We start from the raw sequence: 15385 nt of genomic DNA, 5'->3' as shown, positions 1-15385 counted from the left end.
CACTATGTGTTACGACAGTATAAAATAAATGAATTGTCCTTGCAATGCAAGGCATGACGAAATATGCAATAGATGTAGATTATGCGACTGGCGGCTAGTGAACGTTTGCGTCCCTCAGAAGATCTTCGCTCGTCAAAGGAATCATCTCTTTTCTAACGACTTTAGTACTTGCTTCCTTGTTGAGCAATGGCGCTCGAAGTGAGACATCGTCGCTGTTGAGAGACCGGATATTCTGTGTCTTTGGAGCTGTTGGTGACTCGTTTGTAGGATTGAAGTCTATCTCATCAAGAACAGAATGCTCATTTAGACTCCTAGCTGGTGGAGAGGAGTCTTCCTCCATTGCGCTCCGATTAACAAAAGAATCGTCCATACTTATATCAGCTTCTCCATCGTTATAGTTTTTGGATGGTCTCTTACGTGCTCTCGGAGGTGACAGACGTAAGGGCGAAGTTGACGTTCTCTTATCTCTTGGCTGCAAATTTGGCGCCCCGTTCATTGAACGCACCGCTTCAGCGTGTTCTTCCCTCTGCACCTTCATCTGAATAAATCTCGAGGTAGCTTTCTCAATTGCCATATCATAATCTGAGTTGTTGTATGCTTCAATGATGTTGGTGATGTTGGTAATGGCCGCAACCATTTGATCCATAGTTGACTCCTCACAGTGGACAAGATATGTTCCCACAAGTTCACATATACCGTGTGCCGAGAAGTTGAAGTCACTTAATTCGCCCACTAGATAGTCGAATAATATAGATGAGTTGACTAACAAATCTTTTTGTAGATGCTCCTTGGCGGTAACCACCATACCTTCGTACAAAACCGAGAGTTGCGACGACCAACCTTCCATTTCTTGAAACTTCTTGAGATTAAACTCATACGTCTTTGAGTAGATGTTGTCCAACTCAGATGGCAGATCATAGATCTTTTCTAGGTTGATAATCTGCTCGTCGATCTTTTGTAGAAGCTGTTCTGCTTGTATTTGGAGATGCTTCGACTTTTCAAGAAATGGGGTGTATCTTCTGTCGGATATGCGTAATTTTTTGAAGGTCTGTATCATGATTTGGAGCTCTTCCTGATGCAATAGAAGGAGTTTGCGTTTTGCAAGCGAAAAACACTTGCGCCACTTCTCCTGATGCTGTTTGTTTATATTTGTTTTGAGTGTCTCAATACTTTTGAGGACTTCAAAAATGCAATTGTCGACCACTTTGCTGTGCTTGGCTATTGTCTTTTCAATAACCTTCGATTCTCTTTCCCTAAGTTCCTCGATCTCTTGTTTCTGTTCCGTGATCATCTTGAGGTAAGAGCCAACGTGTCGGTCCAAGTTTTGACGGTTTCGTATGAGTTTTGTTTTGATCTCCTTAGCACGATTGGCATATTTGAGCGTGTTGAGAGTCTCATCGTAATGCTGGGACAGAGGTGATACGCAAACAATCATGACAGTCTTGCAGTTACCTCCTAGAGAGAACTTCAATAGTCTGGTAAGCTTCAGATCACGATATGGAACATGGTTTTTGCGACGTGGATCACACAAGGCGTTGATACAGTTACCCAAAGCCAAAAGCGACTTGTTAATATTGGCACCCTCGTTGAGACGGGCTCCCCTGTTTTTGGTAGCAGCGGCCCGCTCACTTCCAGCCAAATCAATAATCGAGAGGGTAGCAAACGTGTGTTCCTGATCGAGGGAAGCTGTACGACTCCGAGAAGTGACGTTGATTTGAAGCACCGCGTGTGAACGCAGCGAAGCAGCATTGGCCTCTGTAGGCGACAGTGTTCTGTTTTCGTTGCCCAAAACAATCAAATCCATGACCTCATCCACCGAGGCAGGCAGTCTTGACAGGAGGTTTGACACTGTAATGCGCTTTTTGCAGTCTTCTCGTAGAATAAGTTTCTTTGAAGGGGTTTCAGGCTCTAGTAGGTCTCTGATGGTCTCGTTGTAGATCTCCAAAAATGAAATGCTTACGTCAAAGACCCTCGTATCGGCCAATGAGTCGATTCTTTCGTACAACTCCTTCATCGTGAGGAAAATCACGCCAGGATTCGACGGAGATCCTGAGATAGTGTGAGTCTTGCCACAGCCTGTAGCACCATAAGCGAAAACAGTGCTGTTGTAGCCATCCAATATGCTGTCCAAGAGAGGTTTGGTGGTGCTCTCGTAAATCTGCTCTTGCAGTGAGTTCTCATCAAAGAGACTATCGAAAACAAACCGGTAGTCCCTTATTCGTGCTCTCATGTTGCCGTTGGGAAAAGCATTTCGTTGCATGGATGTGAGTGGGTTTGTTGCTGGAGGATCAAAAATGAGCATCTTGTCGTCGACAACATCAACAATTTTCCTGATACCACGTGGAATCAAGTTGGCTTTTGCTGTTTCTTCAGCATTTGTACTCTCCAGAGCTCCAGAAAGTGCTCCATCTCCAATGAAAAGCGGCTTGCCTGGTATTTGTATGAGTTTGTTGGCCTCCGCAGGAGTAAACGGCCGTACTCGAACCGCCACCGTAATGGAGGATTGTCGAGCAGTAGTCATTTAAGGCTCTTTGGGAAAAAAAAGGGCTGGATCAGCGTTGGTAAGAATGTGTTGTAGGAGAAACCGATGGAGTAAATAGAAGGAGTGCACGTAGGTGTCACAGGGTACGCGTTTATCAGGACTATGTATCGCTATGTATGGTTCATGTATGAGATTGAATTATTAGTATCAGCTTACTCGCTGCTGCCCAGGCCCTGGTTACTGCCTTGGTTGCCGCCCTGGCCACCCTGGCCACCCATAAAGTTACGGGCCATGTTCTGCAACATGGGGTTGTTCATCATCTCGGACAAGTTAGGCATTCCTCCACCGTTCTCGCCTCCAAGACCCATGTTTTGGGCCATCAGGCGCACGGCAGGGTTGCTCATCAAGCCTTCGAGAGCATTAGGGTTGGACATCAAGTTCTGAGCAGCCTCCATCACCTGAGGGTTGTTCATCATTTCAGACAAGTTGGGCATACCGCCTCCACCGCCGAACATCGACGAGAAGTCGGGCATTCCGCCGGCACCAGCGCCGGCGCCACTACCAGAGCCAGAAGGTTCGCTTCTTTCGCTGTTCTCAGGCTCACTGGTGGCAATCGAGCTCCCCAAGTCAGCCTCCACTCTCTTCTTAGCCGTCTCGTAGCCTCTCTTCATGGCATCACTAGGAGTGCTACCCTCGACGTCCAAACCCTTCTTGTAAGCTTCCATCGAGGCCTTGGCGTTACCCAAAGCGTACTGCGCCAAACCCAATCTAGAGTAGGCCTTGGAGAACTCAGGGTTCAACTTGACGGCGGCCTCGGCGTCCTTGACAGCATTGTCGTGTTGAGAAACCGACGAGTAGGCAGCAGCTCTGTTGGACAAGTACACCACGTTGGTAGGGTCCAAAGCAATAGCCTCGGTGTACTTGGCAATGGCGGTGTCGAAGTCCTTGGAAGCCATGGCCTTGTTACCTTCAGCCTTAGCAGCATCAGCCTTAGCCTTGGTTTCGGCGTCAACCTCGATGGTCTCCTCCTTCACGGAAGCAGAACCAGCTGATTTGTTGTTTACAGCATCGATCAAAGACAATCCACCGAACTTGGAGGCAACCAGAGAGGCTTCAGCCTTGTCAACCTCGAAGGCATCGGCGATACAGTCGATGGCCACATCCATGGACTCAGCGTACTCCTCGGAGACAGTCTTGTTGGAAACACTTGATTCCAAAAATTGTATAATGGCCAACGCCAAATCCTTGTGAGAAACAGACATGCTAGTGTTAATGATTAGATCTGTCGTGTCTAGTATTTTATGCACCTTGCCCCAACATTGCAGCGTGTGGTGCACGGGTGTTCCAGAATGTTCCTGGGTCCGCTTTGAAGATTGGGTGCAAAAGGGCTTATTGCCGCCTGATACTCCATAAGAGTGTTTCAAGCTCGTGGTTTCTGCTGCGTAACAGGAGCAAGTGGGCCTTGCAGAATTGTTTAATGCCGAGGCTGAAGAAACCGGAGCGAAAACTTAAAAACTGTGAGATCTCGGCTGCAATTAACTCGTGGTCGATCTTGATCTCAGCATTGAGATTCATCACTTTTTTCACCTCCTCAGACTTCGTCATGAGTAGCTTTTTGTATTTTGATTTCTTGCTATCGATGATTCCGAAATTGAAGAAAGATCCAGCTTCTTGAGTTTCCGAGGGAACGGAATCTAACGATGTAGTGCTCCTTCTGGAAACGGTCCGGGTAGCACTCTCACTCTCCGCTTCTTCGCTAACACCATTCTGGGCGACCTTGACCTGGTCCTCAAAGCGATGGAGTTCATTGTTAAGCTCCTTGATACCATGATAGATTTCCTTCCATAGCTGGAGCTTCTCCTTCAATTTCCGGCAGTTCTGTAGAAGTTCATTAACTGAGAGTTCAAGCCAGCTTGCATACGATTGTAGCTTCTGGTAAGATGCATCAAGAGCCCTGAATTCTCTTACATCAAGATGCTTTGTACTTCCCAATTTGATTTGCCGCAACAAAATGTCAGAGACATTTCTTAGATCACTTTGCTTCATCGATGTCACTGTAAGGATCTGGTTGAGCTTGCTCATTTCCAAATGAAATCCTAACAAGTCACTCAGGGAGTAGTCGAGGAAGATTTCAATTTCCTGGATCTTCTGCGAGGAGAACTTGACTTCTCCGTTTCTCACCTTGGCGTTCTCTTGTGCCTTGTTAATGTCCTTCATCATTTCTAAAGTCAGGGTCTTGCTATCGGCACAGCACATTGCAAAATTGCCCCGAAACTTAGTCTTTGATGTATCCGAGTGGAAATTCATTGCCTGGAAGTACATGGTAAGAAGCTCTAATAATCTGTTTGAGCGGTACTTTGAACATGATGGAATTGTCAGCTTGTTCGCTGGATGGTTTATCCAAAAAGTGTTGACATCTAAGCCGAACCCTTGTGGAAATGCCATTTTCTGAAGTTTGGTGAATTGGCGAAGCTTATCAATCGCGATATATTGTGTGGAGATCGGTTTCTCGGTTCCCGGTTTCACCATCACAGTGTTGATAATCCAATCGTTGGCTGATCCGTCGTAACGGGCATTGAGAACTCCAAGTTGGATATCGTTGTGCTTTGAATAATTGACTTCGAAATACTTGTCGATGACAATCTGCTCCACCTCACCAAATGCCTTATTGGAACCATTACTAGCCTTCGCAGCCGAAAAGCTGTAGTAATCCAATAAATTGTAAAAGTTGCGTTGGTCTTCCTGGAAGAAGTTGAAAAGATCGTTCTTCATGAGCAAAGCAAGATTTTCTGTTCTGCTGTATCGAATGTATACCGCCAGCGGTGAAAGAAGCTTTTCATTGAGATGGTTGACATCAACCAACGCCTTGTCCGTCTCGAGAATGCCTGTTTCGGTGATTCCTCGAGCAAGGACATGCAAAAACGTGTTACCGTACTTATCAGTCTGCTCGTCAAGAGCCAACGGTTTTGGGTATTTTTTGAACACACATGCAAATGCTTTTTGTACTAGTGTTTTGTAGTCATGATGATCGTAATGGCGGCACAAACTGAAGAGTGGTGTGTGTGAATTGTTGTCTTTTGTATACCAGTCCACATGTGGGCCGACCTGCTCTAGTATGGTGACATCGTAGCCCAAATAATGTCCCAACGTCCTTCCGCTTTTATCTTTGAGATTGTAGTATAGGCACTGTTCCTCTGCAGTTGTGTCAGCAAGAATGACAGATAGCAAATACTTTGAGACGTCGCTATTCTCCTCGACAAGGGCAACCATCATCAAAGTCTGATCGGTAGTTGTGTTCTTATCGAAAATGAGATCTTCCACCAGAAACCACTCCAAGGTTCTGTCGATCAAAGTCTTGAATACTTCAAAATTCTTGCTTCGGATTGCAAAGCAGAAACAGCTCTCGCCGTGAATGTTCCTACTTTTGAGGAAATGGTCTTTGGGAAGCTGCTTGCCGGAATATTGTTCGTCGACATCATCAAGCAAGCGTTGTAAACCAGTAAGGTCTTCTTTTTGAATCGCATACCAGAGGTCATAGTTTTGCGACGATGCTTGGGACATTTCCTGGAAATGGTCGTAGGGGATACCTTCAGAGCCTTTACCCGATAAATGGTAGATCACAGCATCGATGTTGCTGAGAATGTAATTGAGGTAGCCAACACTGTGCTTTTCCGAAGATGCATTGCCACTTTGAAGTGAGTCGATACCGAAATGACGAATGTAGTAGATATGAGCCTCCAAGTTGGGAACCTTCAGGTGAACTATCACCATGATAAGGAGGCCTATAAGGGTATCAGCGTCCACCACTAGATTGGCATTTGAGTCGTCCTTGCCCTCAGTCAAGATATCCACTGTGTTTCCGATGAGATCAATCTTTTGTCGTCTGTTCGTCACACTCGGATCATTGAGCTTGGAGAACTGTGCTATGGCTGAAGCAACTCGGGCATGGAGGACATTCAAATACCATGGTTCTTCCACGGGAAGATCAAGTTGATTGAGTGAAAGGCAGGAGAGATCGTTGTAGACCGCTGAGGAAAGGACCATCAAGGGATCTTCTTCTTCCTGGGTCTTCTCGAACTGGTTCACAAGCTGGACCCACACCTTGTCGTAGACGTTGAGCTCGACATACTCGTGAACTAGATTATTCAAATCCACATCCATATTTTGCACGGTGATGGTATGCAAAAGCCTGGAGATACGTTCTCCCTCGGCAGACTCGGCATTGACAGTCTTTTGCACGATCAGAAACGCCTCCTCGACCATGGCCATAAATAACAGCCTCACCTCTTCTAAAGATACCCCTGTTCTTGCTCGTAGCCTCTCAAACTTCCGGTTATTGTGGTGGAAGAGCACATAAAACTGGTCAGACATGGCTTTGGAAAGCAACGGGAAGTTTCGTAGAAGCTCCTCAAACGTGACAGAGCGGTGGCTTCTGGGTCTTTCCCTAAGCTCTGGCTCAGGCGGAAGCTCCTTCGATTCCTCGCCCAGATGGCCAAATAGCGAGTCGCTGATGTACAAGAGCATCACCTTGCTACCCTTGGGGAAGTAGTCACAGAAAGTGACGAAATAGTCCGTGCTGAGGACCTCCGCTTTTATGCTTCTCTTGAACCCCTTGCCGGTGAACACCATGCCGTTCTTGACCAACACTTGTCTCCCGTTCATGGTATTGTAGATGATCAGCTGTATCTTGGTCACAGGTGCCATGGTGGTCGAGAACGGTGCCAGCGTCTTGAGGATATGGGATTTGAGAAACGCATCGCTGTCGTAGCACAATTCCTCGAGCTTCAGCCCCAGAGGCTCGGTGCAATTGCGTAGAATGTGTCCTGGAGGAACCAAGATCGTGTAGTCATTATGGCTGAGGCTGAGTTCGTTGATGGTGGAGCGAATTGCCGCCTTGGCGTGGTGGGGATTGTTAAATATAGCATTGAGAAGCGGGTTATATAGAAGCGGTAGGTGCTTCTGCCTCCCGCTCATGGTTAGTGCTGGAAAGTTACGTTGCACTCTATGGGTGCGAAGTTGATAATCTGGGGTCCACTTACCACTATATACTAGACACACTACTTAGTTTGTTTCCTGAGTCTGCTGACGAATACCTGCAGAACCGGTAAGGATACTTGGCGTAGTGCTTTTCACTGCAAAATCCACTTTTCTCTTTTTGGCCACGCCGTTGGCAGGCAGCCCAAATCCGCCTCCTCCTGGTGTCATGATGATGACATGGTCGCCCTTCTTGACCTTGACGGTGGTCTTGCCGCCAAGATAGACGCTTCTACCGTTCAGCAGTTTTCTGATCAAAATGTTCTTACCTCTGAGACCGGATTTTCCGCCCAAGAGGCCAAATGGAGCCAAGGAACGACGCTCCATCAAACAGGAAACCTCCAAGTTGTCGTAGGTGAACTCGATGTCTCTGATCACACCGTCACCTCCCTTGTGGGCACCCTGTCCTCCCGAACCTTCTCTGATGCTGTACTCGTGAACGATAACAGGGTACCGTTTCTCGAAAAGCTCGGTGTCGGTGATTCTGGTATTGGTGGTGTGACACTGAACAGCACTTTGACCGTCCCAAGTGGCTCCAGCACCAGCACCACCACAGATCGTCTCGTAGTATCCGAAAGAAATTCCTCTCTCCTTGTCGTTGATACCAAAGGTGAAATTGTTACATGTACCCTGAGAAGCAGCAGCAGCTTCGAAAGCCTTCAACATGACATCCACGATTCTCTGGGTGGTTTCGACATTTCCACCAACGACAGCAGCCTCGTACGAAGGATCCACCACAGAGCTGGCTCTGGTCAAAAACTTGATTGGCTGGAGACATCCGTTGTTCAATGGAATGTCGGAGCTGATCAACGAACGCAAAACATAAAGCACAGCAGAGTACAAAATGGCCTTTGGAGCGTTCAAGTTGCCGTACATCTCGTCACCGGTTTCTCTAAAGTCAAAAGTGGCATCTCCCGTCTCAGGGTCAATGGCAATCTCAACCGCAATAGGAGTACCATCGTCCAAGTAGTCCTTGGCCTGCAAATGGTGGCCATCGAATTTTTGGTAGGCTGTCTTGAGGAGATTTCTGACGGCAAGCTCAGCAGTTTGCTGGATCCCGCCCATGTACAAACTGATCACTGGGTATGTGTACTCATCCACCAAACGGTTGAGCAAAGTGATACCCTTGAAGTTGGCTGAGACCTGGGCCTTCAAGTCAGAAATGTTGTCGTTCAAGGTTCTCGTTCCCGATCCACCTGGGTGCTTGGCAGGCTCGTCAAGCAAAAGTCTGGTAATACCAGCCTCGTCAAACTTGCCCTTAGAACACAACTTGTGTGTGATGATGGAAGCGCCCTCGTCGTAGATAGACTTCGAGTTAGGAGGCATGGATCCAGCAGCGATAGAACCGATATCGGCGTGGTGACCACGAGAAGCAGTCCAGAAAAGCGTCTCACCTTGGTCGTTGATCACTGGAGTAATCACAGTGATATCTGGAAGATGCGATCCACCAGCACATGGGTGGTTGGTGACAAGCACATCGCCTTGTTCAAGCTTGCCCTCCCACATTTCCTTTTGAGCCTTGACAGCAAAAGACATGGCTCCTAAATGGATGGGAACGTGGGGAGCGTTGGCCACCAAGTCACCCTCTTTATCGAAAAGAGCACAGGAAAAGTCCAATCTCTCCTTGATGTTGGTGGAAATGGCGGTTTGCTGCAAAGTTCTGCCCATCTGTTCGGCAATGGACATGAATCTGTGCCCGAAAACAGATAACTGAATAGGGTCGATTTCATCCTTGGAGACCTCGACTCTGTGCTCCTGCTCAACGAGAAGAAGAATGTGCTCCTTCAAAATAGCAGCCTTCGAGCCAGGTTCCACGATAATGGTCTGGGTGCTGTCAATGATAACCGCAGGGGCATTCACGATCATTCCAGGCTTCAATTGGTGAAGCTCATAGACGTTAGCATCCTGCCAGCCAGAGTCCTCAAAGTAGAGCTTCTTAACCACACTAGAGGCAGCTGCAACTTCAGGGTCAGCAACGGCTCTGTATTCTTCGTATGGGTTGCTCGACAGCTTGTCCTTGGACTGGACAATCAACAAAACCTGGATGTCGTCCACGATTACCTTTCTGTCCAAGGAGAAGCCAAACTCCTTTCTGTGTCTGTCGATGAATTTCTCATCAGCATCGTTGGCACCGTCGTTCAAGATAAGCAAGTGGGTATCAGATCCAACATATCTCATATTCAAAAAGACCTCAACCTTGGTGTCGAAGCCTGTGTGTCCCTGCAGCTCGTATTCCTTGTAAGCAGCATCTGTAAGTTGCTTCACCTTCTCGTCGATCTTAGGCAAATTCGTCTTGTTGTACGAGAAAGATGCTGGCGACTGCTGCTCAATGACAATATCAGCAACGTAAATTCCGTAAGCAGAAAGCAACGAGGAGTACTTGTGGATAGCCACCTGGTTGATGCCCAAGTTCTTGGCCAAACCGACAGAGAATTGGCCACCAGAACCGCCGAAAGAAGCAAGATTATGGTCAGAAACATTGAAACCCTTGGCTTCAGTCAAGTTTCTGATTGGTCTGGCCATGGCCTCAACAGCCACCTTCAAGAATCCAGAAGCCACTTCCTCGGCAGTGTACGAAGAACCTTCGCTATTAATCTGTTCAGTGAGTTCCAAAAACTTAGTTCTGGTGATCTCAACGTCCAAAGGCTCGTCTTGGTTTTTGCCGAAAATCTTGGGGAAGTAGTCAGGCAACAATCTGCCCAAAAACAAGTTTGCGTCGGTGACAGTCAATGGACCGCCTTTACGGTAGCAAGCAGGGCCAGGGTCAGAACCAGCCGACTCAGGGCCAACAACAAACATTCCGTTTCTCCAAAAAAGCATCGATCCACCGCCTGCAGCGACAGTGGAAATGTCCAATTGGGGAGTTTGCAACTGCACTTGGTTGACGACGGTTTCGTAGATGTGCTCAAGGGAACCAGCGTAACGTGAGACATCGGTGGAGGTACCGCCAGCGTCGAAACCCAAAACTGCAACATCCTTCTTGTTATCGTAGCAGGTTTCACCGTAACCCACCATGCCACCAGCTGGACCCAGCAAAATGGCCTTGAGACCGGTGAACTTGTACCACGGACACAAACCACCGTTACTCTGCATGAAGAGCAATTTGTTGCCAAAAGAGTCAAGACCACCTTCGAAGCCTTCACCAAAACTCTGGATGTACTGGTTGATCACAGGAGACAAGTAGGCGTCTGCCACCGTAGAAGAACATCTGTTCACCATACCAATCATGGGCTGCAATTCGTGGGAAACAGAGACAGTGAAGCCGATTTTCTTTGCAATATCAGCAATCTTTCTCTCGTGCTCAGGGTAGGCGTACGAGTGCAACAAGCACAAGGCCAAGGTCTTGACACCCTCCTCGCTCCAAAGCTTCTGCAATTGAGTCTCCACAGCACCATAATCGGGCTCCTTGAGCACTCTGATAATGTCTCCCGAAACTGCAGTTTTGAGCTCGGGATCATTCTCCACATTAAAGTCTAGCTTGTCTCCTCCACCCTCGGTGAACAGCTCCATGGTGACTCTTTCGTCAATCTCCAACGCTTCCAGGTACAAGTGGCCGAGCTTGCGAGCAGTCAAGTCAAAGATATGCGGTCTGGTCTGGTTGCCAATTTTCAAGACATCCTTGAAACCCTTGGTGGTAACCAAAGCCACAGAGGCACCCTTTCTTTCCAAAAGGGCATTGGTGGCCACGGTGGTGCCCATTCTGATCGAATCGATTGAATCGATGGTCAATTTCTCCGTTGGCGAGATGGTCACTCCGTGGGCTCTTTCAAGCACTCTCCTGATTCCCTCAGTGGGTGCATCCTTGTAATTAAGTGGGTCCACAGACAAGAGCTTGAACACGTAGTCTTCCTGGCCGGGGATTTTGGCAATGACATCACAGAAGGTGCCGCCTCTATCGATGGCGATCTTGATGCCCTTGAGGTCTGAGTAAGCCATTAGGTGAAAAAGTGACGGTGCTGAAAAATTCGGAGTAGGTCTCGGTACTGATAAGATCCGGGGAAACAGAACAGAAAGTCACGTGAGAAATAGTGAAGGAATTCGTGGGCTTCCGAAGGATCTGTTGATCTTTTTATACAAGGACGAAGAGAACAACGGGCGAGCGCTGCCAAGTGGGGTGGTTTTGTGCTTCACCGGTTTTTTGTGTGGCATTTATCGGGCGGTGGTACTCGCATTTCGCTGCCAGAGCGGAATTGAAAAAAACAAAGTGGTCCAAGAATAAAAGTGGTGAAGTCTGGGAAATTTACAAAGACCTGGCGAAGCTTGGTATATTTTGTGGCCATTATACTCCTGCAAAGCTTGGAAAACTCTATTGGAGATGCGCCGTCTTGGTAGTGGCGGGTCCATTGTTCTCCACCCCCACCTCGTCGGAATCGCACTTTTGCAGCCATCGTATTTACCAAGTGCCGTGCCGAGTCTCGAGAATTTATAGATAAGAAGTGGAAAGGGAAATCTCGAGATAGTCACTGATTTGATGTAAATGCATTTAGGGTAGGAAGCCGTCAGTGGGTTGTTGGCGATTTTCAGGATTCCGTGGAAAAGACCCTGTCTATTCATTCAACGGTGTTGTGCTTGGGTACACCATCATGCTATTGTCACCAATATTGATTCGAATATTTTCGACATGGAATTCCTCATTATCCCAACGTCCAAAGATTTCCATAGACAAAGGCTTGTGGGGCATCTTCGGACAAGGTGGGGCCCAACAAGGCTAACTCTAAGCGAGGCTCGACCCCACAGCAGTGTGCCGGAACCTTGGCTGCAAACGCCATAGAGCACTGGAATGACATCAGCGAGGAACTGGTCAAGAGCCCTAGCGGGTGAAGTCTTTGTGTCAACAGTGGTGGTTCTTGTCGAGAGAGATGACTTTGAGTGGTTTGAGTGGTTTGAGTGCTCTGACGCGGTGCTGGTCCGTTTCGGTATGAGCATTGATGCAATGGAGTGTCAAAAGGCTCGTGCTAGGGAAGTCCATGACAGTTTGAAATGTACCGCGTTGGTACAATCTAACGGCGTGCCGTGTGGCTGCAATGTGGCTGAAACGTCTAAGCATCGAGTTCCAATGCTTTCATGGCTCCGGTAGCCTCGTCAACTCCTGACCCTGACCCCTTCTCAATAACGTTTCCGAGCTTATCGTACTCCACCTCCTCTTCCTCACTCTCGCTCTCGCTCTCGTCCACAAAGTTGCCAAAGGCGTCTACCTTCTTCTCCTTCCCAAGACTGTCCACCTCACTCTCAGTCTCCTCATCACTTTCACCCTGACGGTTGACATTGCCCATCATCCACACATCACCCGTGGCACTCTGCTCCTTTCTCTGCTTCACTTCCTCCTCCAACTTGGCCATCCACTGCTCTTGAGCCTCTTCAACAGAAGCAGAGTCTGTGCACTGCTGGTACACTTCAATCAACTCCTTGTTAATGTCCAAAAACGTTAGACCCCAGGAGAAGTTTTGCAAAAGCTCCTCGGCCCAGTCGATATGGCCCACTATAGCAAAACAAGCTGCAAGTGCTTCCACACAGTTGAGCTTCCATGGTCTACCATAATTCACCGTATTGGCTGCAACCAAGTAAGGTAGAAGTCTCTCGTGTTTGCCACCTATTTTGTTGAACGGCACCTCATCTAGTCTAGCCCATGAACACTCCACAACAGCTGCTCCGAAGCTTTCAACTATCTCCTTGTCGTCTGGACACACCACACCTTTACCGTTTGGCGAGACAACAACACCTTGAAACTTCTGCCCCACTCTCATGTTTCTGATGTAGCCTAGTCTTTCTAGTTTTTTGCCAGAGCATCTTTTAGGATCACAGTGGTCAAAGTCCCACATGGCTAGCTTCACTGGGAACTTTGCATCAGCAGCGGTTTTTTGACTGCCTTCTTCTTGACGTCCTCTTCTAACATGATGTTGCTTTGATTTATGCCCATTAGAGGTACGGCTTTTGGATGAACGGTCCTCGGCTTGTTTGTTCTTCCCTTTTCCCATGAAGAGTAGTAGTGGTGATGATGAGGCTAACAGGCAGGACCGATAACGTCTGTCAAAGTATCACCTGGGGACACCTAAAAGGAACGAAAAATTTTTATTTAAGAGACGCTTAATTCTTTTGATTCAATGAAGCTCATAAGTATTCATGTCTTTGAGTATTGGACCGTTACATGTCCTTGGATAGTAGGAATTATCGTGCGCAACAGTCTTGAAGATTCCGATCAATGTTACTAAAAGGTAAACTACAACTCCAATCGTAGACGTGATATATTAGAAATGAAACAGCGACCATTTAGGCGCTAGTGAACCGTAAAAAAACAAAGCTAACAGCAAAAAGCAAACCGAACCCATGCAGTTTTTTAATTAATAATTCGTAAAAGTGTGAGAAGCGTCGAGACTTAGAAGTCCTCGTCAAAGGTGAAGGTCTTGCTGTTGCTGCTGTTGTCATTGCTCTTAGCCATGACACCGGCCTTCTGGTAGTCAGAGACTCTCTTCTCGAAGAAGTTGGTCTTACCGGCCAAGGAGATGTTCTCCATGAAGTCGAATGGGTTGGTAACGTTGTAGACCTTCTTGTTGCCCAAGGCAACGAGCAATCTGTCGGCGACGAACTCAACGTACTGGCACATCAAGTTGGCGTTCATACCCAACAAGGAAACTGGCAAGGCGTCGGTGAAGAACTCCTTCTCAATAACGACGGCCTCGGTGATAATCTTCTCGACAATACTGGCGTCAGGTCTGTTCTGCAAGTGGGAGAACAACAAGCAGGCAAAGTCAGTGTGCAAACCTTCGTCACGGCAGATCAACTCGTTGGAGAAGGTAAGACCTGGCATCAAGCCTCTCTTCTTCAACCAGAAGATAGAAGCGAAAGAGCCACTGAAGAAAATACCCTCGACGGCGGCGAAGGCAACCAATCTCTCGGCGAACAAGGCGTTGTCGTCGGCGATCCATCTGAGGGCCCAGTCGGCCTTCTTCTTGATACATGGGATGTTCTCGATGGCGTTGAACAAGAAGTCAGCCTCCTTAGGGTCCTTGATGTAGGTGTCGATCAACAAAGAGTAGGTCTCGGAGTGGATGTTCTCCATCATGATCTGGAAACCGTAGAAGCACTTGGCCTCAGGGATCTGGACCTCGGCGGAGAAGTTCTCAACCAAGTTCTCGTTGACAATACCGTCGGAAGCGGCGAAGAAGGCAAGCACACGGGAGATGAAGAAACGCTCGTTGTCGTTCATTTTGTTCCAGTCACCCATGTCCTTAGACAAGTCGATTTCCTCGGCGGTCCAGAAGGAAGCCTCGGCCTTCTTGTACATCTGCCAGACCTCGTGGTACTTGATAGGGAACAAAACGAAACGACGCTTGTTCTCGATCAACAAAGGCTCGTCGGCCTCCTGCTCCTTCAACTTGTGACGCTGGACCTTGTGGGAGGCCAAGAACTCCTGGTGCTCCTTGGTGGCCTCCTCGATTTCCTTAGCGACCTTGGCGACGGCGGTCTCGTCAACCTCAAGGGATCTGTTGATGGGCTTACCGGCCAAAGAGTCGGTGGCACCAGTGCCGTCCTTCTGGGCAGCCTCAGCAGCCAACTTGTCGGTCAAGGAGGAGCCCTTAGCGTTGGTCATGTCGAGGGAGGAGATCTTGCCGGTCAAGCCGTTGGTAGGTGTTTGCTGGATGGACATGTTGTGAAGAATGTGAGATGGATGCTGAAGAAAACGGGAGGAAACGGCGCACTTAAATACTTTTTGGTGTTCCGATGCGGGCATGTTTTGAGATGTGAAGCAAACAAGACCATACACGTGATGCGCGCACCCACGCGCCACGCGTCCCCCTTTATGAAATTTCCCAGTGTTCAGGCGATTTACGTGATGATCTTTCGTTCATTTTAAAGCCTCTGCTTTTCTGA

General features: G+C 48.0%; 5 protein-coding genes across 5 annotated transcripts; all 5 read right to left on the bottom strand.

Moving 5' to 3' along the window:
* Positions 1-94: 94 nt before the first annotated feature.
* On the bottom strand, positions 95-2521 carry KIP3 (tubulin-dependent ATPase; the record flags this gene model as incomplete). The annotated part of the gene is made up of 1 exon (XM_024860165.1): positions 95-2521. The coding sequence occupies one exon, from the start codon at positions 2519-2521 to the stop codon at positions 95-97; it is 2427 nt and encodes an 808-aa protein (XP_024711722.1).
* A 173-nt stretch (positions 2522-2694) lies between these two features.
* On the bottom strand, positions 2695-7456 carry C7M61_004849 (uncharacterized protein; the record flags this gene model as incomplete). Its single annotated transcript, XM_024860164.1, has 2 exons — positions 2695-3745; positions 3999-7456. 2 exons carry the CDS (start codon positions 7454-7456, stop codon positions 2695-2697), a joined length of 4509 nt encoding a protein of 1502 aa, XP_024711721.1.
* Positions 7457-7543: 87 nt separating this feature from the next.
* HYU1 (5-oxoprolinase) lies at positions 7544-11452 on the bottom strand (the record flags this gene model as incomplete). Its single annotated transcript, XM_024860163.1, has 1 exon — positions 7544-11452. The coding sequence occupies one exon, from the start codon at positions 11450-11452 to the stop codon at positions 7544-7546; it is 3909 nt and encodes a 1302-aa protein (XP_024711720.1).
* Positions 11453-12555: 1103 nt separating this feature from the next.
* C7M61_004847 (ribosome biogenesis protein TSR3) lies at positions 12556-13491 on the bottom strand (the record flags this gene model as incomplete). Its single annotated transcript, XM_024860162.1, has 1 exon — positions 12556-13491. The coding sequence occupies one exon, from the start codon at positions 13489-13491 to the stop codon at positions 12556-12558; it is 936 nt and encodes a 311-aa protein (XP_024711719.1).
* Positions 13492-13889: 398 nt separating this feature from the next.
* On the bottom strand, positions 13890-15161 carry RNR21 (ribonucleotide-diphosphate reductase subunit; the record flags this gene model as incomplete). Its single annotated transcript, XM_024860161.1, has 1 exon — positions 13890-15161. One exon carries the CDS (start codon positions 15159-15161, stop codon positions 13890-13892), a length of 1272 nt encoding a protein of 423 aa, XP_024711718.1.
* Between the last annotated feature and the right edge of the window lie 224 nt (positions 15162-15385).

This window comes from Candidozyma pseudohaemuli, assembly GCF_003013735.1.
Source record: "Candidozyma pseudohaemuli strain B12108 chromosome Unknown scaffold00018, whole genome shotgun sequence".
Lineage (NCBI taxonomy): Eukaryota > Fungi > Ascomycota > Pichiomycetes > Serinales > Metschnikowiaceae > Candidozyma > Candidozyma pseudohaemuli.
Note: the sequence above shows the minus strand (reverse complement) of the source record. Positions and strands in the feature narration are given on the sequence as shown.